This window comes from Oncorhynchus mykiss, chromosome 10, assembly GCF_057628025.1.
Source record: "Oncorhynchus mykiss isolate SJ-2025 chromosome 10, ASM5762802v1, whole genome shotgun sequence".
NCBI lineage: Eukaryota > Metazoa > Chordata > Actinopteri > Salmoniformes > Salmonidae > Oncorhynchus > Oncorhynchus mykiss.
In genome coordinates, this window is record NC_143031.1 from 32,770,701 (window position 1) to 32,798,368 (window position 27,668).

The 27,668-nt window shown below is 43.1% G+C and overlaps 1 protein-coding gene across 3 annotated transcripts; it reads left to right on the forward strand.

The window, feature by feature from the left end:
* The first annotated feature begins 1,805 nt into the window (after positions 1-1,805).
* On the forward strand, positions 1,806-27,297 carry LOC110533662 (2-acylglycerol O-acyltransferase 2-A). Of its 3 annotated transcripts, XM_036990079.2 has the most exons (6): positions 1,806-2,030; positions 2,791-2,969; positions 19,590-19,794; positions 20,048-20,222; positions 26,381-26,580; positions 27,120-27,297. In XM_036990079.2, the coding sequence occupies exons 1-6, from the start codon at positions 1,937-1,939 to the stop codon at positions 27,272-27,274; spliced, it is 1,008 nt and encodes a 335-aa protein (XP_036845974.1). In that variant the 5' UTR covers positions 1,806-1,936; the 3' UTR covers positions 27,275-27,297. The 3 variants fall into 3 exon arrangements, with proteins under 3 accessions (XP_036845974.1, XP_090042507.1, XP_090042509.1); XM_090186381.1 differs by lacking the exon at positions 2,791-2,969 and having other exon boundaries at positions 1,858-2,030; XM_090186383.1 differs by lacking the exon at positions 1,806-2,030 and having other exon boundaries at positions 2,791-4,138.
* Positions 27,298-27,668: the final 371 nt, after the last annotated feature.

The window sequence follows — 27,668 nt, forward strand, 5'->3', positions numbered from 1 at the left end:
AAATAAATGAGTTTCTTCAGTCTGCAACATTGGTCTTGTGTAGTGTTTGGTGAATTTACATTATATTTGTACTTTGTTGATAGTAGCCTACTCTAATCATAGGGAAGTAGAAGTGCTAAAAGTGTTTTAGGTTTATCACAGCAGAGTGTAACTCGTGCAAACATAGTATAGTAATGTGAAACATGTGTTTCATATGGTAACAAAGTGTGGTTTTTAAAAAGAAGTGTATAGTTTTTGCAAGAGTGTTTAATTTTGCAAAGGATCTGTAGTGTTTTGCTAATTGGGTGTGGTTGTGCTAATTGTGTGTAGTGTTTTGAAAACACTGGCCCTGTTTTGAAAATCGTGCTTAAGCAATAGTGCTGAAGTTCAATTTTGGTTTTATCTGACCAGAGCACCTTCTTCCACGTTTGTGTCTCCCAGGTGGCTTGTGGCAAACTTTAAACAATACTTTTTATGGATATCTTTAAGAAATGGCTTTCTTCTTGCCACTCTTCCATAAAGGCCAGATTTGTGCAATATACGACTGATTGTTGTCCTATGGACAGAGTCTCCCACCTCAGCTGTAGATCTCTGCAGTTCATCCAGAGTGATCATGGGCCTCTTGGCTGCATCTCTGATCAGTCTTCTCCTTGTATGAGCTGAAAGTTTAGAGGGACGGCCAGGTCTTGGTAGATTTGCAGTGGTCTGATACTCCTTCCATTTCAATATTATCGCTTGCACAGTGCTCCTTGGGATGTTTAAAGCTTGGGAAATCTTTTTGTATCCAAATCCGGCTTTAAACTTCTTCACAACAGTATCTCGGACCTGCCTGTTGTGTTCCTTGTTCTTCATGATGCTCTCTGCGCTTTTAACGGACCTCAGACTATCACAGTGCAGGTGCATTTATACGGAGACTTGATTACACACAGGTGGATTGTATTTATCATCATTAGTCATTTAGGTCAACATTGGATCATTCAGAGATCCTCACTGAACTTCTGGAGAGAGTTTGCTGCACTGAAAGTAAAGGGGGCTGAATAATTTTGCACGCCCAATTTTTCAGTTTTTGATTTGTTAAAGTTTGAAATATCCAATAAATGTCGTTCCACTTCATGATTGTGTCCCACTTGTTGATTCTTCACAAAAAAAATACAGTTTTTATGTTTGAAGCCTGAAATGTGGCAAAAGGTCGCAAAGTTCAAGGGGGCCGAATACTTTCGCAAGGCACTGTATGTGGTGGAGTCGGGGCCTGGGGGCACACTGTGTGTTTGGAAATCTGTGAATGTATTGTAATGTTTTTAAAATTGTATAAACTGCCTTAATTTAGCTGTACCTCAGGAAGAGCTGCTGCCTTGGCAGCTAACGGGATACATAATAAATACACAGACACATGACGAGAGAATATTTGGATTAATTGGTACCTGACACGGACATGGTGGTTTGCAGGAAGATCGGAGTACCATAAACCAGGAGGTTGGGAGTTCAAATCCCATGTGTGGAAATGTTTAATAATAATTTCTGTATACACAATACACAATGTAATCATGCATGTCAAAATGTGTTAAATGTGTGAGTTGAGAACACTGCATGTTAGAAGTACTGTGTGTGAGTATCCCTAACCTTGCCAACATACGAAGCACATTGAATGGATCAGTGGTTCACCAATCAGGACCTTGTTTGGCTCAGCAACAGTAACAATACAAATGTTCTTGCAACTACAATTGTTAGCTGGGCCAGTACCAGCAAGGTCAAAGGTCTTGAAGATAGAGAAATGGGTTGAGTAATTAATTCATGCATTAAAGGATTGCAGAGATAAGACGGTCAAATGTCAGTTGACTGTGGATAGAGAGGGAGAAAGGCAGACTTTGGACCCACTTCACTCACTCTTCTCCTCTCCCGGGTGTCCCAGACATAAGCCTCCTGTCTACCTGCACTGCCAGGCTCTTCAGTCCCCACCATGAATATCCAGTTTGCCCCTACCGACCTGCCCCTAAGCAGAAGACTGCAGACGGCCTCGGTGCTACAGTGGGTCTTCTCCTTTCTGGGCCTGGGTGAGTCTGCCACTGTTCTGCTCTGTCCTGGGCTGTCTGTGTGTGCTGTGCAGCTTTGTTAGCTAGCCTTTCTTCCTAATTTCTTAACAAGTGTTAAGTGCCTTGTGCCTTGTGTCCAGTTCTGTTTGCTTAATGGGTTGCTCAGTGTGGAGAAGTTGAAATGGAATTCTTTGAGAGTTTCCACTGCTGGCTGACTTCCATGTGCCCATGGAGTTGTGCCTGAAACAGAGCAAGGAACGCTGCTTACACAAATACATGCACACAGAAGAAACTCCCATATCCAACTCTTAAGTAACTCTTACATAACATGTGTTGGACAGTGGAGAGACTCCATGTGTGTTGCAATAGATTTGTCCATGAGACCTTCAATACTTTTTTTTATTATTTTTGAGATGGATTGAATACTGTGCATCAGTGGTACCTAGTGGACAAGAGGAAACACACTTCCTGGTATTTGTTTTTTATGACCACATGACCTGACAAGGAAAAACTCTGGGTCCTAGTTATTGGTCAATCTGTTCAGGTCACGTCACGTGGTCAGGAAAAACTCATGGCTTGAGTTGTAGTACACTTCTCGGGTTTGCTTAGATCTCTCTCTACCCTTTTCTATCTCTCTATCCCTGTCCCTCTCCTGCTCAGTATGTCAGCAGGTTAAGAGATGCAACCTAATAGTGCAGTGCCCATCACGCCTGTCTGTGTGTGTGTGTGTGTGTGTGTGTGTGTGTCTGTCTGTCTGTGTGTATTGGTTGTCTTCCTCCAGCTCCAAGCTGCATCGTGCTGTTCTTTGTGTTGATGTTCACTCGGTTCTGGCTGGTCAGCGTGTTGTACGCCTGCTGGTGGTTCATCGACTGGGAAACACCATCCAAGGGGGGCAACAGGGTTCACTTCCTCTCCAATCTACGTGTCTGGGACTACATGAGGGACTACTTCCCTGTAAAGGTGGGATGACTTCACTGTGTTTACTGCACTCTTTTGTGAGTGTTTGTGACTATGTTTTTTTTGGCTTCAATAAAAAAGCAGTGCCCAGTCCAGGGATGGATAGGCCCTATCTACAGCTGTTGCTGGTTGATGTCACCATCTAGTGGTGATATATGGATTGTGTGTAGAGACATTCAAGTTCAGCTAAGAAATGTGAGTTGGTATTTGTTGGAATTTGATCATCATTAATCTTATCCTAAGAACTTAGTCTCTCAAAGTCATACCAACGCCTATATGCTGTGTTATTGGATAGTGCAGTAAGAAATCCTGTTTAAAAGGATATACAAATCTTTGATTCTATTCTATGGAGCTTGGAGGCCTGTGAGCCTGCAAAATCCTTCTGCTGAGATGGGTCCACGCTCTTGCCCTTGGTCAGAATGTACACTTTGGTCTGTACTGATAAGCATGTGAACATCAACAACAAAATGGCACAGATGTGTATTTTTCCTTTCAATTGCTATGCAGATCTTTGTTATCTATAGTTTGTCTAATTGAAAGTCTCAATAGGGTCACATGAATTATCATGAATTATCTTTGACATTGTTAAATCCATAATTGTTATTCTAATGGTATAGCTAGAACGATGTATTTATTCATTTTACGTGAAAGGTAGTGTTTATTTTTTTTAAAGATTCTATTGGTCATTGTAATCAATTGTTAATTTCAGATGACCTAGAAATCAGCCATAGATAATCATAAATGTATTGTTTATGTAAATTCAGTGATGCGTTTGGCTCTCCAAGGACAGCCTTAGTGAGACATACCAATGTAAACGTTCATTGTAAACACAGAACGACATTTGCTGCCAATGATAAAACATTCCTCAGATGGTGCTTTCTTTCTGAAATGAACTATGTGGAAATATGTTTAACCATTTATTAAACAATGAATAATGCAAGTCTTGCCGATATAGGCTCTGCTCGTTCAGGGTAGCTCACTGCCCAAGCAAAGTGTCAATATAAAATAGCCAGCCTACAGGCAGTGAGCGCAGTAAACTGTACCATCCCCCCAGCAGGAACACAGAACCTAACAGGTGGATGCTGGGGTGGAAACAGCCAGTGCATAGTAGCAGCAAGCGGTAGCAGGATGAGTGAGCAGATCCGGTCAGCTTAAATAGACTGACAATTAAGGTAGGTGTGATTGATATAAGCCTCTAATTTATGCCATCTCAGCTGATGCGGGGCACTCGGGTTTCTTTTCTGAACTGGCTCTGCTTAATTTCAGATAGAAAAGACATAGAAATACAGTACCAGTCAAAAGTTTGGACACACCTACTCATTCAAGGGGTTTTCTTTATTTTTACTATTTTCTACATTGATGAATAATAGTGAAGACATCAGAACTATGAAATAACACATGGAATCATGTAGTAACCAAAAAAGTGTTAAACAATTCAAAATATATTTTATATTTGAGATTCTTTAAAGTAGACACCCTTTGCCTTGATGGCAGCTTTGTACACTCTTGGCATTCTCTCAACCAGCTTCATGAGGAATGCTTTTCCATCTGTTTTGAAAGAGTTTCCAAATATGCTGAGCACTTGTTGGCTGCTTTTCCTTCACTCTGCTGTTCAACTCATCCCAAACCATCTCAATTGGGTTGAGGTCGGGTGATTGTGGAGGCCAGGTCATCTGATGCAGCACTTCATCACTCTCCTTGGTCAAATAGTCCTTACACAGCCTGGAGGTGTGTTTTGGATCATTGTCCTGTTGACAAATGATAGTCCCACTAAGCGCAAACCAGATGGGATGGCATATCGCTGCAGAATGCATGCTGGTCAGGTGTGCCTTGAATTCAAAATAAATCACAGACAGTGTCACCAGCAGAGCACCCCCATCCTTCTCAATGCTTCATGCTTGGAACCACACAAGCGGGGATCATCCGTTTACATACCCTGCATCACAAAGACACAGCGGTTGTAACCAAAAATCTCAAATTTGGACTCATCAGACCAAAGGACAGATTGCTCGTATTTAAAGTCTCTTCTTATTATTGGTGTCCTTTAGTAATGGTTTCTTTGCAGCAATTCAACCATGAAGACCTGATTTACTCATTCTCCTCTGAACAGTTGATGTTGAGATGTGTCTGTTACTTGAACTCTGTGAAGCATTTATTTGGGCTGCAATCTGAGGTGCAGTTAACTCTAATGAACTTATCCTCTGCAGCAGAGGTAACTCTGGGTCTTCCTTTCCTGTGGCAGTCTTCATAAGAACCAGTTTCATCATAGTGCTTGATGGTTTTTGCGACTGCTCTTGAAGAAATTTTAAAAGTTCTTGAAATGTTACGTATTGACTGACCTTCATGTCTTAAAGTAATGATGGACTGTCGTTTCTCTTTGCCTATTTGAGCTGTTCTTGCCATAATATGGACTATTTTACCAAATAGGTCTATCCTCTGTATACCATCCAACCTTGTCACAACACAACTGATTGGGTCAAATGCGTTAAGGAAAGACATTTCACAAATTAACTTTTAACAGGGCACACCTGTTAATTTAAATACATTCCAGGTGACTACCTCATGCAGCTGGTTGAGATACTGCCAAGAATGTGCAAAGCTGTCAAGGCAAAGGGTGGTTACTTTGAAGAATCTCAAATATTAAATATACTTTGATTTGTTTAACACTTTTTTTAGTTACTAAATTATTCCATATGTGTTATTTCATAGTTTTGATGTCTTCACTATTATTCTACAAAGTAGAAAATGGTAAAAATAAAGAAACCATGGAATAAGTAGGTCTGTCCAAACTTTTGACTGGTACTGTATGTTTAACCATTTATTAAGCAATGAATAATGCAAGTCTTGGCGCTATGTAAATAATAATTTGTTCTTAACTGACTTGCCTAGTTAAATAAAGGTTAAATAAATAAAAAAATGTAAAGGCTCTGCTCCTTCAGGATTGCTCACTGCCCAAGCAAAGAGTCAATATTAAATAGCCTACAGTCAGTGAGCACTGTAAACTACACAATCCCCCAAAACAGCAGAACCTCACACCATCCGACTATGTGTAGCTACGGCAGAGTGCCGTTTAGATATGATCAAATAGACCAGCTAAAGTGCATCTACCAGCGAAAGAACGAATACCAGGTGAGAATGTTAACCATGTCATGAGGGATAGAAGTCATACGTTGCTCAGTTAATGCCACACATAACGCTGGGTACCCTCACTTGAGGCGAGCTTCATCTGCCTATCTTGCCAATGTAACAGTGTGAACCCAGCTGCCCTAAAGATGCATCACCAGGTGCACTCACTGATCAATACAAGTAGCCTGGTCATCTGTTGGCCTACATTAAATATCTACCATCTAACAAGCAACCTAAGCAATATGCACCCAGCCAACCATCTGTAGTTATGCACTGAACTTTATTACGATACTGTGTGCCAAAGCAATGCTATTGACCATGGGCTGAACCCAGTCATACCAAACTATAGTATAAAAGGCATGGAACTGGCAGATGAACTCATCACTTTTGGGCATCCAAAATCTTATTGGCGTTTAATCTAATATAGCGTTCGTAGGAAGCAGAGGACTGACCCCCGTGATCTTCAGTGTGTATGCAGGGACAGATAGAGATGCCGATTAAGGAGCGCCGATGCGAAATGAATGAGCTGTGTACGGCTCAAGATATTGTCAACGCTGTGGGCTAAGGAGATGGAACCGTGATGAAAACCAGTATCTCGTCATTGGTTTGCCACCGTCGGTGAGGAATAATGGATCGCCCGGCGTGGTCAGAGGTCGCCATTGCAGGTAGCGTAACATGGAAGGGAGGACAGAAAGCAGTAATTAAATCCGAGATCATGCAATGATTAAAAATAAATTAATACGAAGTCTATTCCCCAACAGTAAAAACCACAGAAAGCCGCTAATAAAATCATTGTAGGAGCCGAAACACCCTTTACTTAACTTAACGTGAAGCTATTATTTTTGTGAGTGAGGTTGTTAGGTAATCTTTTGTCATTGCATGAAGACTGCTCTTTTTGAAGCCCATTGAGGCATAAAGAGCTGTCATTTTAGTGTATGAGGATATTCTACCAATGCAACGTAGCTACTGGACCACTTGGGCTGCCAATCATGATCATATGCAGTTGAATTAGGAAGTTTACATACACTTTAGCCAAATACATTTAAGTACATCTTGACATTTAATCCTAGAAAAAAATCCCTGTCTTAGGTCAGTTAGGATCAACACTTTATTTTAAGAATGTGAAATGTCAGAATACTAGAAGAGAGAATGATTAATTTCAGCTTTTATTTCTTTCATCACATTCCCAGTGGGTCAGAAGTTTACATACTCTCATTTAGTACTTGGTAGCGTTGCCTTTAAATTGTTTAACTTGGGCCAAACATTTCAGGTAGCCTTCCACAAGCTTCCCACAATAAGCTGAGTGAATGTTGGCCCATTCCTCCTGACAGAGCTGGTGTAATGGAGCCAGGTTTGTAGGCCTCCTTGCTCGCACACGCTTTTTCAGTTCTGCCCACACATTTTATATTGGATTTAGATCAGGGATTTGTGATGGCCACTCCAATACCTTGACTTTGTTGTCTTTAAGCCATTTTGCCACAACTTTGGAAGTATGCTTGGGGTCATTGTCCATTTGGAAGAACCATTTGCGACCAAGCTTTAACTGATGTCTTGATGTTGCTTCAATATATCCACATAATTTTCCTACCTCATGATGCCATCTGTTTTGTGAAGTGCAAAGGTCCCTCCTGCAGCAAAGAACCCCCACAACATGATGCTGCAACCCACGTGCTTCACGGTTGGTATGGTGTTCTTCAGCTTGCAAGCATCCCCCTTTTTCCTCCAAACATAACAATGGTCATTATGGCCAAACAGTTCTATTTTTGTTTCATCAGACAAGAGGACATTTCTCTAAAAAGTACGATCTTTGTCCCCATGTGCAGTTGCAAACTGTAGTCTGGCTTTTTTATGGCGGTTTTGGAGCAGTGGCTTCTTCCTTGCTGAGTGGCCTTTCAGGTTATGTTGATATAGGACTCGTTTTACTGTGGATATGGATACTTTTGTACCTGTTTCCTCCAGCATCTTCACAGGGTCCTTTGCTGTTGTTCTATTGCACTTTTACGCACCAAAGTACGTTCATCTCTAGGAGACAGAACTTGTCTCCTTCCTGAGCGGTATGAAGGCTGCGTGATCCCATGGTTTTTAATACTTGTGTACGATTGTTTGTACAGATGAACGTGGTACCTTCAGGCATTTAGAAATTGCTCCTAAGTATGATCCAGACTTGTGGAGGTCTACAATTTATTTTCTGAAGTCTTGGCTGATTTACTTTTGATTTTCCCATGATGTCAAGCAAAGAGGCACTGAGTTTGATTGTAGGCCTTGAAATGCAGCCACAGGCACACCACCAATTGACTCAATTGATGTCAATTAGCCTATCAGAAGCTTCTAAAGCCATGACATTTTTTTTACATTTTCCAAGCTGTTTAAAGGCACAGTCAACTTAGTGCATGTAAACTTCTGACCCACTGAAATTGTGATATAATTCACTGTATGTGAAGTAATCTGTCTGTAAACAATTGTAGGAAAAATTACTTGTTTCATGCACAAAGTAACGTCCTAACCAACTTGCCAAACTATAATCTGTTAATAAGAAATTTGTGGAGTGGTTGAAAAACAAGTTTTAATGACACCAACCTAAGTGTACGTAAACTTCCGACTTCAACTGTAGCAATACTGGAGGAACTCATGTAGGTTCCACAATCTCAGAATCAATCAAACGTAACAGCGGCGGATCAGAGTGAAGCCGGGATGCATTGAGAAGCAGTAGCACCGCCGATGCAGACTTCGATGCCCAGAGCTCAGAGCTTGCCCTCAACACTGACGAAAGAACCAGAGCCGTGATGAGTTCCAGTATCTTGTCATTGGTTGCCAGCATCAATGTTGAACAAGAGGTTCGCCAGGTGCTGCCCGTGCTCAGCATGCAGTCAACTTAACATGAAAGAGGACAAAGCCGTGTTAGATCTGGCGATGAAGACTTCAGTTCCATGCCAATTCTTTCACCTCAGGGTGTATGACAGTACATTTAACATGTGAGAGTCCACATTGCAAACAGAACTTAAGAGATCATGCAAAAATAAAGCAGAGGAACATTTAGTGCATTTCAGACTGAAGAGCCCATAAAGCCAGAGTAATGTAACCCAACACTGTTGCCTTAATGTGAACTCAAACATGTGCTACTGAAAGAGGAGAGATACTCTTTGATATGCATGTTCATTCCTTCTCCATAGGCCCTGAAGTGTAGGCAGACATGGATCCTTGAGCAGACTGCATGCTGAAGGGTCCTGATGCCCAAAATGAACTGAATCACTGCTAACAGAGCATGATAAAGCTGCATTTGCCAGACCGAAATTGGAATAGCAAAGGCATACATGGTTATATTACAGAAGACATTGTACAGAGAGAAGAGCATACAGTAGACTGCTGCAGAGTGCACAGCTTAGCCATGACATAGCATAAAACATATGCATTACTAACAAACCCACAAAACCGCAACTAAACGTTGGTACAGGTTGTTTCGTAGCTACCTAAATAGCCTAATGTACTACTGAAATTGCTCAGCTGTAGCTGATGCATCTGCAGCGTGCACAGTGAGAGTGACCTGATAATCAACCTGGACCAACAATATTGTCTACCTGAGCTAAAGGCTAATGTCTAACAGTATATAATGGTGAGCCATGAGAGAAGAATGAATAATCTGATGAAGAGAGAATAGACCCCATAGATAACTAGAATAAGGTTGCATATAAGAGTGTCTGAAATAAGAACTAACAGACATTCCCCTGAGAGGCAATGAAGGCTTGATCACCAACACGGATCGCCAAGTGAGTGTATAGCAAGCCCACCGCATGCTAGGTAATGCTAGTATCAACACCCATCCAACACGGCTGCAACTATATCAAGGCTTGATTAGTCATCGCACAGCGTCAGATTCCCCACTAAGGTCCAAGGTGATAACTCTTCTTCCTCAGATTTCAAGTTATGGTTAGGCAGTAGTATCCATTTAAAATGAGGCTGTACTTCTGTGAATATATGCTTAGCGATGGAAAGACCGAGTAGTGTTCGATGTAACTTGAAGATAACAAAATGCAAGCAGAAGATTCAGTAATAACAGTACTAATACATGACCCTAACCAGAAACCGTGGATGGCAGCATTCGCTCAAAACTGAAAGCGCGAACCACTGCATTTAACCATGGCAAGGTGACTGGGAATATGGCAGAATACAAACAAAAATTCCCTCCGCAAGGCAATCAAACAGGCAAAATGTCAGTATAGAGACAAAGTGGAGTCGCAATTCAATGGCTCATGAGACGTATGTGGTAGGGACTACAGACAATCACGGACTACAAAAGGAAAACCAGCCATGACGCATGCACCGAAGTCTTGCTTCCGGACAAGCTAAATACGTTCTTCACCCGCTTTGAGGATAACACAGTACTACCAACGCGGCCAGCTACCAAGGACTGCGGGCTCTCCTTCTCTATGGCAAACGTGAATAAGACTGTAAAAAGTGTTAACCTTCACAAGGCTGCTAGCCTAGACGGCATCCCTAGCCACGTCCTCAGAGTCAGACGTGGTGTGTTTACGGTCATATTCAATCTCTCCCTATCCCACTCTGCTGTCCCCACATGCTTCAAGATGGCCACCATTGTTCCCGTACCCAAGAATGCAAAGGTAACTGAACTAAATGACTATCGCCCCATAGCACTCACTTCTGTCATCATGAATTGCTTTGAGTCTAGTCAAGGATCATATCACCTCCACCTTACCGGACACTCTAGACCCACCTCAATTTGCATGCCGCCCCAATAGGTCCACAGACGATGCAATCGCCATCACACTGTCCTATCCCATCTGAACAAGAAGAATACCCATGTAAGAATGCTGTTCATTAACTATAGCGCAGCATTCAACATCATAGTACCCTCCAAGCTCATCATTAAGCTCGTGGCCCTGGGTCTGAATCCCGCACTGTGCAATTGGGTCCTGAACTTCCTGACGGGCTGCCCCCAGGTGGTGAAGGTAGGAAACAACATCTCCACTGCACTGATCCTCAACACAGGAGCCCCACAAGGGTGCGTGCTCAGCCCCCTCCTGTACTCCCTGTTCACCCATGACTGCGTGGCCATGCACACCTCCAACTCAAACATCAAGTTTGCAGACGACACAACAGTAGTAGGCTTGATTACCAACAACGATGAGACAGCCTAAAGGGAGGAGGTGAGGGGTCTGGGATTATGGTGACAGGAAAACGTCTCACTCAACGTCAACAAAACAAAGCACATCAAGGACAACAACCACCTGAGCCACTGCCTTTAATAATATTAACATATCTAGCATTACTCATCTCATATGTATATACTGTATTATATACTATCTACTGTATCCTAGTCTATGCCTCTCTGACATTGCTCATACATTTATATTCTTAATTCCATTACTTAGATTTGTGTGTATTGGGTATTTGTTGTGAAATTGTTTGATATTACAGCACTGTCGGAACTAGAATGACAAGCATTTCGCTACACTCGCATTAACATCTGCTAAACACATGTACAGTATGTGACCAATAACATTTTTATTTGATTTTACTTGAATGAAGTGATCTCTACAATAGCACACAACACAATTATTTATTATTTATCTAGGCAAGTCAGTTAGGAACAAATTATTATTTTCAATGATGGCCTAGGAACAGTGGGTTAACTGCCTTGAACTGGCAGAACAACAGATTTTTACCTTGTCAGCTCTGGGATTCGATCTTTCGGTTACTAGTCCAACTCTCTAACCACTAGGCTACCTGCTTCCACAATAGTCTATTATAGAATAAGAACAGTCACTAGAATAATACTACTAGAACGCAAGATGAACCGACAAGAAGGACCGCCTGGGTAAAAGGCATGACACATCATTAGAACATGGTTAATAAATCAGAGCCCGAAACCTACTGCTGCAATAAGAATTAAGCATAAATGAGTTGACTGAAATGATACCTTAAAATGTATGCTAATAGTGTGACTCATGCAACAGCAGGCTATACACAAAATAAGCCAGCAGATTTATAATTTCACAAGAGTAAAAGAGCAGCAAAAGTGTAGCAATACGAGGAGCGCACTGTCCAGTTAAATTGAATGTGTTCTAGCTTATACTGTGTAAGGGTTCCAAAGACACTAACCATACCCAGATAATTTGTACAACATTTGAGGTGTGACTGCTGGCGCACGTCACATTAACCTATGTGACTGGAATGACTCATAAAATGTAGGCCATCACTGATGTGTGCATTGATTGCAGCAGTCTCATGAGATGCGCAACATGCAGTGATAGTTACTATCCATACTGATGCTGCACTAAACTAAGCATAGAGACTTAAATAATCACTGTGATAAGCACCATCTCCTGCCAGTGGCATATATTCATGGATGCCAAGGCAACCAGGCTTCCCCTAAAAATGACCCCCCCAGAAATGTAAAAACATAAAATGTATCTTTTGTCTCTGTATTTCATAATTTTCCTTCAATTTGCAAGAGGCTGAATGTATCTCACAGGAGAAAGCATCTGAGCAAGCGAACCGGCTTCTCTATCTGATGCTGTCTGGTACAAACGAGGTTGACATTGTTGCCACCCATAGCATTGAAGGCAAGGGATGCCAGCCAGCATCTGGCCACCATTGACAAAAAAAACAAAAAACATTTGCAAATCCCAACCCAACCCACGCCCCAATTTTATTTGCCCCCACCTTAAAGTGGCTATGCCTGTATTCTACCCCTGCATAGGTTACTTGCTCATTGTATGGTGGTGGGATTATGCTCCATCAATGTGTTCACAGAGCGCACCAACTCTGCCTGAAAGCTGGTATTGTGAACAAACAAGTAGACTATATGATAGCCAAGTAGGAGTAGCCTAACTAGTTTGTAGCCGGCAATTGACTGACAACAGTAGCGCAACAACATGCTGATCCTCACTGTGAATAACATCCCAGCAGCAGCCAAACATTGCAACATGAGCATATTGAACGACGTGGGCGAGGTCCCAACACAGCTAGATCGCAAAAAATATATCAGAAAGCAGCAGCATAGCGTGAATTGGCTAGTTAATAAGGTAGCAGCGTCAATGTGGAAAAAGCCAGTGCATAGTAGCAGCAAGCAGCAGCAGGATGAGTGCGCAGACCCGATCAGTTTAAATAGACCGCCAAAAAAGTTAGGCGTGATTGTTACTCGTCTCTAATTGATGCCATCTCACCTGAGGCGAGGCACTCGGGTTTCCTTTCTGAACGGGCTCTGCTTAATTTTGATGTCAACATCTTATCACTTCTATTAATTATAGTTCTCTGCTTTTACCATTGCATGAACTATTACAGCAAATGTAGTTCAGAAAAGTTATTATAGAAACAAACAGTGATACAGCAGGTAAAAAGACTTGAATGATACTGTATTTGGTTTTATCAATCAGTTGTAATGAACACGATGGGAGACAGAGAGCTGGTTTCAAGCGCAGGGCGAAGCAGGTGTTTATTTGTAAAGGACCACAGGAGGAGGCAGGTAGCTGGGTCCAAGGGCAGGCAGAAGGTCATACACAGGGGATCCAGAAAGGCAACAGTACAGGCAGGGAAAGGCTAGTAACGTCATCCGGGAGATCAGGCAATAAGTTGATAACAGGAAATAGGCTAAAGTACAGGCAGGGAATAGGCAAAACCTATCATACACAGGAGGATTAAATTACAGCAACCGCAGCGCTTTTACTAAAAGTGTGTCACAAAACAAACAATACCTCACAACGATGGGGTGCAAAGAACTGAATTAAATAGTGTGTGATAATGACATACAGGTGTGTGAACAGGTGATCAGAATTCAGCTGATTGGGATTTGGAGAGGGAGCTGCGTTCAGGGGATCTATGTGTTTGAGAGTGTGAGTTGGAAACAGACGCTACATCAGTCTGATATCTTCTTTGATAGCATGCTTATCTTTTGTACTTAGCACAGAGTGTGTCCTTAATGCCACTTCTCCAGTGTGTCCAAAGTTTTCCCAAGGTAGAGGCCCCACCTCAAGACTCTGCTCCTTTGAGTTAGGGTAAATGTCCCTGATTGTTCCATACAGTATACTGATAAGATTAAACATCAAAACCAATTGATTAGGGAACACAGTCAACACGTTCTACTGTATGTAAAGTGTTCTGTGTGTATTGAGTATACAGACAGAGCTTTATTGAGGCAGATGCGTTTTATTAGAGAGAGTAATGTCTCATTCAAGCAAAACATAAATTAGTTCTGAATGCCACATGCACAAATGGGGAATTTACATAATTAGGTCATATGGACTTTCCTTCATTTCTCAAGGAAAGATACAGTACATTGAACACATCTAGATTACAAGTTCCCAACAAAGAGGACTTCCTTAAACAAACACATTTGAATGTCATTTCCCCTGTATTATCTCCTGGAATGTGCCGATCGAACATTTGACTTCATGCATTATTAAGGCTGGAATAAAGAGTCAATGTTAGTCTGAACAGAGCAGTGTCCTTCAGAGGGTGTCATCGGTTACACTGAGGTCTTGTTCTCCACCACCGTCCCTAATGACAGCGTCACTGCCTCCGACTGTGAGCCAACCACCTGATTTGAAAACCTGTTCTGCTCTCTTCAGAAATCAACACTAACTAGACACTGACTCCTCTCATGACTTTACATTTGTAGAATGTATACATGTTAGTCGCGTTTGAACTGAACTCTAAGCCAAAATGCAACAACATAAATATGCCAAGCCTGTGCATGTCAAGCCTGATGGGAAAATGTGAAAAATGGGTTCAGTGTATAAACAGGCATAAGAAGGAAACTCGTTTGTTTGTTAACATGGAGAAACAGGAGCCAATAATTAATCCTGAATAGAAAGGCTGCTGTAAGCAGGGACCAAAATAATGACAGGCCACTAAACAATTGGCCAGTGTTCTCTCACTATGTCAATCCACGACTAGAGCTCCATTCTCAATCATACAGGCATCTGTGTTGACCACGAGTACAACATCTGACAAAGCTCCATTCCCTAAAAAGAAACAGTACAGTAGTCTTAGAGCTTGACGTATTCTGTCATCTGTTTTTGGAAAGTGCAATATCTCATGATCAGACAGAGGACTACAGGAAACGAGAGCAGGACAAACGGGTTGTTTAAAATCACAAAACCCCAAATGATGACAACCATCTCTGCAGCACTCCACCAATCAGGCCTGTATAGTCTGATGAAACCAAGGTTGAACTCTTTGGCCTGAATGCCAAGTGTCACATCTGGAGGAAACCTAGCACCATCCCTACTGTGAAGCATGGTGGTGGCAGTATCATTCTGTGGGGATGTTTTTCAACGGCAGGGACTGGGAGACTAGTCAGGATCGAGGGAAAGATGAACAGAGCAAAGTACAGAGAGCACCTTGATGAAAACCTGCTCCAGAGCGCTCAGGACCTCAGACTGGGGTGAAGGTTCCCCTTCCAACAGGACAATGACCCTCAGCACACAGCCAAGACAACGCAGGATAGGCTTCGGTACAAGTCTCTGAATGTCCTTGAATGGCCCAGTCAGAGCCCGGACTTGAACTTGATCGAGTTGCTTTTTGACTTTTAGGACCCCTATTTTTCTGTGTAATTTGGCCTTTACTACTACAGCCCATAGAAAAGCATTGAATAACACATTAATAAATTTAAGTCCAAAGGTAAATCATAAGGAATATGTTTTTGAAGTGTATGTACTCTATCTATGATATAGATAGATAAGAAAGTTCAGGAAATATAAAAACATGTTTGGACACATATTTCATAACCCCTTATTTTTGTTTGAACAAAACTACCTCCTTACTTCTATTAATTTGTATGGGTTACCTTCAGACGAGTCCCGTGACACTTGTGGTAGTTGAAGAAAAAAACGGAGAACACCATAGTGTTCGTAACACCATAGTCACCATAGAGTCTTCCCTTTCCCCTGTGGGCCAAACCGTTCGGACGCTACCGAGTTTTTCATGAGAAGACCGATTTTCTGACAAACACCAATGTAGCTTGGCCCCCTTTCACCGCAGATGTGGAAGGCCGAATACTGTAGGCGGATGTAGGCGGATGTGACCCGCTTTATCTCAGCTCACTGGTCACCATAGCAGCACCCACCCGTAGCACACGCTCCAGCAGGTATATTTCACTGGTCACCCCCAAAGCCAAATCCTCCTTTGGCCGCCTTTCCTTCTAGTTCTCTGCTGCCAATGACTGGAACAAATGGCAAAAATCACTGAAGCTGGAGACTCATATCTGTCAGAGCAGCTCACACATGACTGCACCTGTCCTGTTCATAGCCCATCTGTAAATAGCCCATCCAACCTCATCCCCATACTGTTATTTATTTATTTTTGCTCTTTTGCACCCCAGTATCTCTACTTGCACATTTATCTTCTGCACATCTATCACTCCAGTGTTTAATTGCTAAATTGTCATTATTTCACCACTATGGCCTATTTATTGCCTTACCTCCCTTATCTTAGCTCATTTGCACACACTGTATATATACTTTTACTATTGTGTTATGGACTGTATGTTTGTTTATTCCATGTGTAACTCTGTGTTGTTGTTTGTGTCGCACAGCTTTGCTTTATCTTGGTCAGGTCACAGTTCTCAACTAGTCTACCTGGTTAAATAAAGGTGAAATATATATTTTTAATTTAAAAAAAGAGATATCCCTTATTGGGACAGTGGTAAGGGTGTTCATCATTGGCGCTGGTGGCCTGGGTTTGAGACCCGCTAGGGGATTCACCCTACTCTCATATTCCTAGCAATATACACTACATGACCAAAAGTATATGGACACCTTCTCGTTGAACATCTCATTCCAAAATCATGGGCATTAATATGGAGTTGGTCCCCCCTTTGCTGCTATAACAGCCTCCACTCTTCTGGGAAGGCTTTCCACTTGATGTTGGGATGTTGCTCCGGGGACTTACTTCCTTTCAGCCACAAGAGCATTAGTGAGGTTGGGCACTGATGTTGGGTGATTAGGCCTGGCTCGCAGTCAGTGTTCCAATTCATCCCAAAGGTTTCGACAGGGTTGAGGTCAAGGCTCTGCACAGGCCAGTCAAGTTCTTCCACAACGATCTCGACAAACCATTTCTGTATTGACCTCACTTTGTGCACGGGGGCATTGTGTGGCCTCACGTTCTGTGAGCTTATGTGGCCTACCACTTCGTGGCTGAGCCGTTGTTATTTTTAGACGTTTCCACTTAACAATAATAGCACTCACAGTTGACCAGGGAAGCTCCAGTAGGGCAGAAATCTGACAAACTGACTTGTTGGAAAGCTGGCATCCTATGACAAAAAAAAGTCACTGAGCTCTTCGGTAAGGCCATTGTACTACTAATGTTTGTCTATGGAGATTGCATGGCTGTGTACTCAATTTTATACACCTGTCAGCAACGGGTGTGCATGAAATAGCCGAATCCACTAATTTGAAGGGGTGTCCACATACTTCTGTCTATATATAGTGTATGTTAATGTCATTATTTGGCAAAAGCTACAACATACCTATTTGATCTACTTAAAATGAGTTTGTCATTGAAAGACAGAAATCTCTAGGATTCATCCTTGAATGAATCATCTCAATCCATAAAGTCAATAAATCCCACCATGCCAAGTGCTTAGTGTTTACTTAGCACGAAGCACTGCCCTTGTTTTGCTAGTGAGAGGTTAGTGTAGCCCAAGCTAGTAGGCGGGGACTTGATTCTTGGAGCTGATTGACCTTGAACTGCTAATCTCAAACACTGAGGTCGATACAAACTGTTGGCAGCTTTGTTTTGACATGACTGAGCGATGCTGATCATGAGCATAACATGCCCAGGACGATTACCCTGCTGAAAAAAAACGACATAGACCAGCATATGCTGGCGACTAATGCGGTTTTTTTTCTGGTGACCATCGCATGTTGTTTTGAACACTGATGTTGGTGACCATCTGATATTAGTGGCGTGGTTTTCTGATAGTTATTTTTGGCTAGTAAATATGATTCTTGTTAAGTTCGTACACCATAAATATTCCTGAAATATTTTTGCACATAACATATTCTAATATAATATAACAGTATTTACATATTGTAACAATGCGGTAACTATCCCAATGTTGGGATTTTCATAGTCTCTTAATTAAGGAACTCATACACTTGTGTAAAACTCATTAATGCAACAAAACTGTCAGTGTCTTCAACCTTAATAAAACAGAACAGATGAACTGGAATAACATTTACTCACAGGTGGCCATAAATAACTGAAAGCCACGCCTGCAGTCTTCTGATCTGACCCGCTGTGTGTAATATCTCTAGAAACTAGCATCAACAACACAACTACATGACCCAATACCTGCAACCCAGTAGTAGGGTCAGGATACAAACCCAGCATTTAGAGTGTAGGGGTAGCCTATTAATACAGACTTTGTAATTAATTGTGCATGTTTATCTTACATGCTGTTAGAACAAATGTTCTAGATGTGAATGTTGTTACGAACTGGGTCGTAACAAAGAGGAAGACAACGCGGAGATAAAGAAATAGCAAAAATATATTTATTAAATAAAGTAACCAACACAAGTAACAATGGTGTGTGTAGTCAGTGTAAGAGAGTGGATGTGTACATAGATGGTGATGATGAGGGGTGTTGAGGTGCCAAAACAAATGAACATAAAGAAGCTCCAAAATGCCACAAAAAAACAGTGTCTACGTAGAGAGTGTCTCCTCAACGTATGGGGGAAAGATGTATTTATCCCTGGGACACACCCGAGACCAGGTGTGTCCCATTTCGCTGACGACCCTTCCAGCACCGCCCACCGACATCGTATTAAGGAAAACAGGAGCAGAGGGAAAGAATTCAGCACACAGAGTGGGAGGGTCGTCACAATGTGCACTTTTAAATTGGGTGGACTGAGACTAAAAAACATTGCCACAGACTGAAGTCAAATCAAATGTATTTATACCATCAGAGATGCTCTAAAAGCATCTGATATTCTCAAGTCCAAGTCAATGCAGAGTCCCCCGTGTCTCAAACAGCATAGACCTGAGTCCACCTTGTTCATTGGTCAGCTAGACCAGCTAGACCATGCTGGTCGAACAAGCTTGACCAGCATCAGACCAGCACTGACCAGCGATTGAACAGCATGGACTAGCTTGAAATTTATGCTGGTCTATGCTTTTTTTTCAGCAGGGTAGCTAACAAGAACTTTTGACCCCATCCTGTGACCTCTGGCATGATCCTCCATCCTGTTTATCTCTGCCTGTGCACAGAGACAGACGACACTGGTCAATACTGGTTAGAGGCAGGGTAGTCTCTTCTGACAGCCGCTGTGGAGGCAGAAAAACAACAGAGAGTCAATTCATAGACTTCCATGAGAGTATGGTTTTCAATTCAACTTTCAAATGTTTTGAAAGTCTCTGATAAAGATTGAGATTTAGAAACACATTTGATGCATCCTGTGTACTGTGTTGTGCAGTTGTGCATAACTATTTTGACTATTGAAGTCCTTAGAAGTGACTCCGCTCTGTGTTGTATTGCAGCTGGTGAAGACAGTGGACTTGGACCCCAGGCAGAACTACATCCTTGGTTTCCATCCCCATGGGATCCTGGTGGCTGGAGCCTTCACTAACTTCTGCACGTATGCTACAGGCTTCAGGAAACTGTTCCCTGGCCTGGACAGCTTTCTGCTGATGCTACCTCTCTGGTTCAGAGCCCCCTTCTTCAGAGACTACATCATGATGGCAGGTTAGTGGGGTTGGGGTTAGAGGTCAAGGTCAAGGCAGGGTTACTGTGAAACACTTTGTGACAGATGTTGCTGTAAAGACAAGATAGCAACATAAATACATCTGATGAATTGATTTACTGATAGATTGATTAGGGACAACCATCATGATACAAATTAACATGTTTGATCATTGTTCGACAGTGAAGAATAGTGTACCAAACTTCCCCCCCACTGTTAACTACACCTGATCTCAGTGTCTACTGTGTGTCCCAGGTCTGATTCCCTCGGACAAGGAGAGTGCCAGCTATCTGTTACGTCGACAGGGAGGTGGGAATGCCGTTGTTATAGCAGTAGGAGGAGCCCCCGAGGCCCTTGACGCACGCCCTGGCGCCTTCACCATTCTCTTAGCCAATAAGAAGGGCTTCATCAAACTGGCAATGGAAAATGGGTAAGACCAGGGCCAGAGGTGGCGGAGGACATTTTACTGCCTGTGTCTCCGATGAAATCTTCTAACTACTCTCATGGTTACACAAGTGACTTCAACTGTGTCAATCACTTCATCATAGTTTGATATTACTGTTCACAGTGTGTACTTGTGGATGGCTTACTGAAATAGTGCCATTTGTAATCCCTTTGGGAATTTCAATTGGGAGCATGCAAGCACTGTATGACATACAGAGGGACAAGTGAAGTGACACCTTGATTGATTTAATTTATTAGACCATTTTTAAAATACATATATGAGGGCGCTCCAGCCGGTGACGCCTCAACATAAAATATCACCATTTCCATTGTGGTCCTTTTGTAAGGGGGGGGGGGGGGGGCAGCTGAGTACAAAAATGTTTATTTCACCATAACACTATTACATCCTTCTAGTGGAATAGTTGTGGTTATCCCAGAACAAGTTAAAGTAGTTACATAGGTACCTGGGGACCAGACTGTGGACTATCGTCTGTACATGACACAACTTCATATGAGAAACTCTCTCCTCCACTTTGAGCCATCTGAGGTTTTCAAGGTGGGAATGGTCAAGATGAGTACGTGCTGGAAGGTTAAGAATAATCCTGAGTAATTTATTCTGAGATGTCTGCAGTTTATTTGTAATTATCTTGGGGGCACTACTGTACCAGGAAGAGCACGCATAGTTGAAGTGGCACTGAACAAGAGCCCCTGCCAATGCCACCATTGCATTCTTATCCAGATATTTGGAGGTTCTTACCTTGAACCTAATTTTATGGTTCACGTTGGAGAACTTTTTGTGCCATGCTCTCTCTGTCAGATGGTTATCTAGCACACATCCAAGATAATTAAGTCTTTTGCTGTGACCACTATGTCACCTACTACCACCTTAAAGACAGGGGATTTCCTCAGTTTCACAGTGGACCAGTACAAGAGGGACTCAGTTTTTCCAAGGTGTAGTGACATATCAAATAAATCTAATTTTATTTGTCACATCCACCAAATACAACAGGTAGACCTTACCGTGAGATGCTTACTTACAAGCCCTTAAACAACAATGCAGTTCAAGATATAGAGTAAAGAAAATATTTACAAAATAATAAATAATCATCAAAAAGTAACACAACTAAATTACATGACAATAACGAGGCTATACACAGGGAGTACCGAGTCAATGTGTGGGGGTACAGGTCAATCGAGGTCATTTGTAAAATGACTATGCAAAGATAGATAATAAACAGCGAGTAGCAGCGGGTGGGGTGGGAGGGTGTTCAATGTAAATAGTCTGGGTGGCCATTTGATTAATTGTTCAGCAGTCTTATGGCTTAGGGGTAGCAGAGAGAAGAGTCTATGACAATTTTTTGGGCCTTCCTCTGACACCACCTATATAGGCATATATAGTATATAGGTCCTGGACGTCAGGAAGCTGGGCCCCAGTAATGTACTGGGCCTTACGCACTACCCTCTGTAGTGCCTTATGGTCACATGCCAAGCAGTTGCTATACCAGGCGGTGATGGAACCGATCAGGATGCTCTCAGTGATGCAGCTGTAGAACTTTTTGAGGATCTGGGGACCCATCCCAATCTTTTCATTCTCCTGAGGGGGAAAAGGTGTTGTCATGCCCTCTTCACAACTGTCTTGGTGTGTTTGGACCATTATAGTTTGTTGGTGATGTGGACACCAAGGAACTTGAAACTCTCTGTCACGCCCTGATCTGTTTCACCTGTCCTTGTGCTTGTCTCCACCCCCTCCAGGTGTCGCTTATTATCCCCAGTGTATTTATCCCTGTGTTTCCTGTCTCTCTGTGCCAGTTCGTCTTGTTTTGCCAAGTCAACCAGCGTTTTTCTCCTTGCTCCTATTTTTCCCAGTCTCTGTTTTTCCTAGCCCTCCTGGTTTTGACCCTTGCCTGTCCTGACACCAAACCCTCTGACCTTTCTTCCTGCCTTGACCTCAAGCCTGCCTATCGTCTTGTACCGTCTGGACTCGGGACCTGGTTACTGAAACCCTGCCTGTCCTGACCTTGAGGCTGCCTATCGCCTGGTACTGTTTGGACTCTGACCTGGTTTATGAACTCTCCCCTGTACCTAACCTGCCCTTTGCCAACGCCTTTTGTTATAATAAATATCGGAGCTCAATCATCTGCCTGTGTCTGCATTTGGGTCTCGCCTCATGTCCTTATACTCTCGACCCGCTCCATTCAGCCCAGTCGTTGTTAATGGGGGCCTGTTTGGCCCTCCTTTTCCAATAGTCAACGATCAGCTACTTTGTCTTGCTCACATTGTTGGCCTGGCACCACGCTGCCAGGTCTCTGACCTCCTCCCTATAGTCTGTTTCATCATTGTCGTTGTGTCATCAGCAAACTTAATTATGGTGTTGGAGTTGTGCTTGGCCACGCAGTAGTGGGTGAACAGGGAGTACAGGAGGGGACTAAGCACACACCCCTGAGGGGCTCTTGTGTTGAGGATCAGCGTGGCAGATGTGTTGTTGTCTACCCTTACCACCTGGCGGCGGCCTGTCAGGAAATCCAGGATCCAGTTGCAGAGGGAGGTGTTTAGTCCCAGGGTCCTTAGTTTAGTGATGAGCTTTGTGGGTACTATGATGTTGAACGCTTTGCTGTAGTCAATGAACAGCATTCTCACATAGGTGCTCCTTTTGTCCAGGTGGGAAAGGGCAGTGTGGAGTGTGATTGAGATTGCGTCATCTGTGGATCAGTTGGTGTGGTATGTGAATTGGAGTTGGTTTCACGCCGGCTCCCGCTCCCCCTCCCTGTGTAATGCCCAACGCAAGAGATGAGAAGCAGATACAGGGAGGGAACCATTTAATATAGACGGACATGCAACGGAATAAGAACAGCGTCTGGACATAAACACGACACAACAAACAATGCTACTACAGGGAACAACACAGAGGAGCAGACGTATATGCAGGGCCCACAACAAGGTGATGGAGTCCAGGTGAGTCCAATGAGCGCAGATGCGTGCAATGATGGTAACAGGTGCGTATAATGACAGGTAGCCCGGCGCCCTGGAGCGCCAGGGAGGGGGAGCGGGAGCGGGCGTGACACCCTGGCACTCGAGGGTTACGCTTCTTTACACGCACCTGTCACCATCAAAACACGCAGCTGGCTCATTGGACTCACCTGGACTCCTTCACATTGTTGATTACTCCTGTATATCTATCTGTCTGTCTGTTACTCGGCGGTGTTCCCTGTGTCCGTATTAATTGTTGTTATGTGTTCCTGTCCAGATGCTGTTCCATTTCATGTCTGTCAGCTATTAAACCTTCACTCTCTGTACCTGCTTCTCATCTACTGCATCGATCCTTACAGTGGGTCTAGGGTTTCCGGCATAATGGTGTTGACGTGAGTCATGACCAGCCTTTCAAAGCACTTCATGGCTACCGATGTGAGTGCTACGGGGCGGTAATCATTTAGGCAGGTTACCTTCGCTTTCTTGGGCACAGGGACAATAGTGGTCTGTTTGACACATGTAGGTTACTGTCATATAGTCATTTACTGACATTCAGAAGTTCAGCACTGAGGGCTTTCTCAACCACATGTTTGTCTTTATGGGAAACCATAAAGAATTATCTGCATAGAGGAAAAGGTCACATGTACAGGCAGATTTCAGATCATTTATATACAACATAAATAAAAGTGGACACAGCACATTCCCTTAGGGTTCCCAAAGTTCAAGATTTTGGTTTTAGACCGGGTCCCATCCACATACAGTACATCATCTGTTTTTTTCCTATCAGATAAGAGATAACCCATTCATGGCTAAGTTGTTAAAGCTCATGGCTCTTCGTTTGATGAACAGAAACTCATGATCCACTGTATCAAATGCTTTTTGGAGATCTAACATAACCATAGCACAAAATGGCCCACCATCTACTTCCTTCCTGATGGGGTCAGTTAGATATAGTAGGCAAGTGTCAGTGGAATGGGATTTCCTAAAGCCAGACTGGAGCTCATATAGTCGGTTATGTAAGGAAATATAACTCAATATGCTCGAACATAATATTTTCCATGACCTTCGATAAAATACACAGGATTGAGACAGGCCGACAGTTATTATTTTCATTATATAGAGGAATGTCCCTTGCATGTTTTAGTTCACTGGGAAAAATGCCTAGTTCAATATACAGATTTACAATGTGAGTTACGCAGTTGACTCAGACACTTTTTCAAATGAAAAAGCATCGACTTGAATCCCTTGCTGCTAGTAAAACTGCTGTAATTTTAGCTATAGTTGTAACGTAGCTATTCAGACTGTCTGCAACCATGATCTTGTCTGATGTAACCTTTCCTCCAATGTCCAAGCTAAGTTTTGTTCTTCAGTCTGTTACTGTAACCCAACAGCTTCAGACAATTCCATAATTTACTCTGATTATTCCTGTTCTCAACCATTTAAATAATCTTTCTTGGCCTTCTCTATCATCCTGTCAACCTAATTTCTTAATTTCTTACAGTCAATAAAAACATAATCTGCCCTGGATTTCCTGAACTCCAGAAAGCGTTCATTTCTAAGCTTAATTGCTTTTAAAATGTTATTGTTTATCCATGCTTCTGTTCTTTGCTTAACATGGCCAAGATGTTCAAATGTTCATAAATGACCAGCATGGTCAAATAATAGTAATCACAGTGAACAGGTCAGGGTTCCATAGCCGCAGGCAGAACAGTTGAAACTGGAGCAGCAGCACGGCCAGGTGGACTGGGGACAACAAGGAGTCATCATGCCAGGTAGTCCTGAGGCATGGTCCAAGGGCTCAGGTCCTCCGAGAGAGAGAAAGAAAGAAAGAGAGAAAGAGAGAATTAAAGAGAGCATACTTAAATTCACACAGGACGCCGGATAAGACAGGAGAAATGCTCCAGATATAACAGACCGACCCTAGCCCCCCGACACATAAACTACTGCAGCTTAAATATTGGAGGCTGAGACAGGAGGGGTCAGGAGACACTGTGGCCCCATCCGATTATACCCCCGGACAGGGCCAAACAGGCAGGATATAACCCCACCCACTTTGCCAAAGCACAGCCCCCACACCACTAGAGGGTTATCTTCAACCACCAACTTACCATCCTGAGACAAGGCCGAGTATAGCCCACAAAGATCTCCGCCACGGCACAACCCAAGGGGGGGCGCCAACCCAGACAGGAAGACCACGTCAGTGACTCAACCCAGTCAAGTGACGCACCCCTCCTATGGACGGCATGGAAGAGCACCAGAAAGCCAATGACTCAGCCCCTGTAATTGGGTTAGAGGCAGAGAATCCCAGTGGAGAGAGGGGAACCGGCCAGGCAGAGACAGCAAGGGCGGTTCGTTGTTCCAGTGCCTTTCCGTTCACCTTCACACTCCTGGGCCAGACTACACTCAATCATAGGACCTACTGAAGAGATGAGTCTTCAGTAAAGACTTACAGGTTGAGACAGAGTCTGTGTCTCTCACATGGGTAGGCAGATCATTCCATAAAAATTGAGCTCTATAGGAGAAAGCCCGGCCTCCAGCTGTTTGCTTAGAAATTCTAGGGACAATTAGGAGGCCTGCGTCTTGTGACCGTAGCGTACGTGTAGGTATGTACGGCAGGACCAAATTGGAAAGATAGGTAGGAGCAAGCCCATGTAATGCTTTGTAGGTTAGCAGTAAAACCTTGAAATCAGCCCTTGCAAGTGTAGGGAGGCTATTACTGGAGTAATATGATCAAATTTTTTGGTCTAGTCAGAATTCTAGCAGCCGTATTTAGCACTAACTGAAGTTTATTTAGTGCTTTATCCGGGTAGCCGGAAAGGAGAGCATTGCAATAGTTTCACCTAGAAGTAAAAAAAGCATGGATTAAGTTTTGTGCATAATTTTTGGACAGAACATTTCTGATTTTTGCTGGTAATACAGCGAGTTCATCTACAGCAGGTCAAGTCTTATTTTGTGGGATACACAAAGCTTGTTCAAATCAAGCGTTTACATGTCATTACATCAATAGTGGAATCATTTAGGACAAACTTCAACACACCCATGAGTAAAATGGAAACTGGGCCTGTTCTCTACAAATATACTGTACCTTACAAACTCATAACTTCTGTCTCAACTCACCTCACCTCTCCTCTCCCCCTCCGTCACCCCACTACTCTCCTCTACCCATTCCCTCCCTAGTGCCCATCTGGTGCCGGTCTTCTCCTTCGGGGAGAATGAGTTGTTCGACCAGGTGGAAAACTCTCGAGGCACCTGGATCCGCTTGATTCAGGACAAACTGCAGAGCTTCATGGGTATCTCTCTGCCCCTCTTCCACGCGCGGGGCATTTTCCAGTACAGCTATGGTATCATGCCCTACAGGAAGCCCATCAACACTGTGGGTGAGTAACATTCTATGTCACAATATCTGCCAAATCTTTTTATCCTATTTCTCTGTCTTTCTCCTATTTCTATGTTACAAGGCAATTGTTGTTTTTGGCAGAAGTTTCATATCAGTAAACTAACTGGCTGAGATGGTTCTCTGTCATTAAACATGAGGAATATTGATATGAGAGGGACAGAGAGGGGCAGCTTTGCCCTTGGAAATATTTGACTTACTAGAATGTTACTAGATAGTAACATTGTCAGTTTGCCGCAACTTCTCAGCAACAATGGCTGGCACACAGTTAGTCATCTGTCTGTGTACATCTATTGGCAAGGCCCAACGATGGCATATTTAAATTTCAATCACCACTTGAAAAGTAAACTCATGGGTAAAATCATATCCAAAAGCAAATACGTTTTTGCCCATTATGCACTACTACCAGTGGCATACCGCAGTTTCACAAGGCCTGTGGGGCTGTGTGGTACACCAGTGACTACTACAGTAACCTATATTTGAATGTAATGTCATCATGCATACCCTTGGACCTTTCCACAGTGGGACGGCCAATCAGAGTGGAGAAGAATGAGAAGCCCACAGTGGAGGAGCTTGACGCCCTCCATCAGCTCTACACAGAAGAACTCAGCCAGCTGTTTGAGGAGCACAAGGGCAAGTATGGAGTGCCAGAGGACCAACACCTCAGCTTTGTCTGAGCAGGACTCACAGCCGAGAGAGAGAGAGAGAGAGAGAGAGAGAGAGAGAGAGAGAGAGAGAGAGAGAGAGAGAGAGAGAGAGAGAGAGAGAGAGAGAGAGAGAGAGAGAGAGAGAGAGAGAGAGAGAGAGAGAGAGAGAGAGAGAGAGAGAGAGAGAGAGAGAGAGAGAGAGAGAGAGAGAGAGAGAGAGAGAGAGAGAGAGAGAGAGAGAGAGAGAGAGAGAGAGAGAGAGAGAGAGAGAGAGAGAGAGAGAGAGAGAGAGAGAGAGACCGTAATTGGAGTTGCACCACCAAGTCCTTTCACTTTCCTCAACCAGAAAAACCTTTACAGCTATAACCACCTGAAGGATCCAGACCAAACTACAGGAGACAAGTAACACGAGGAATTGATATGG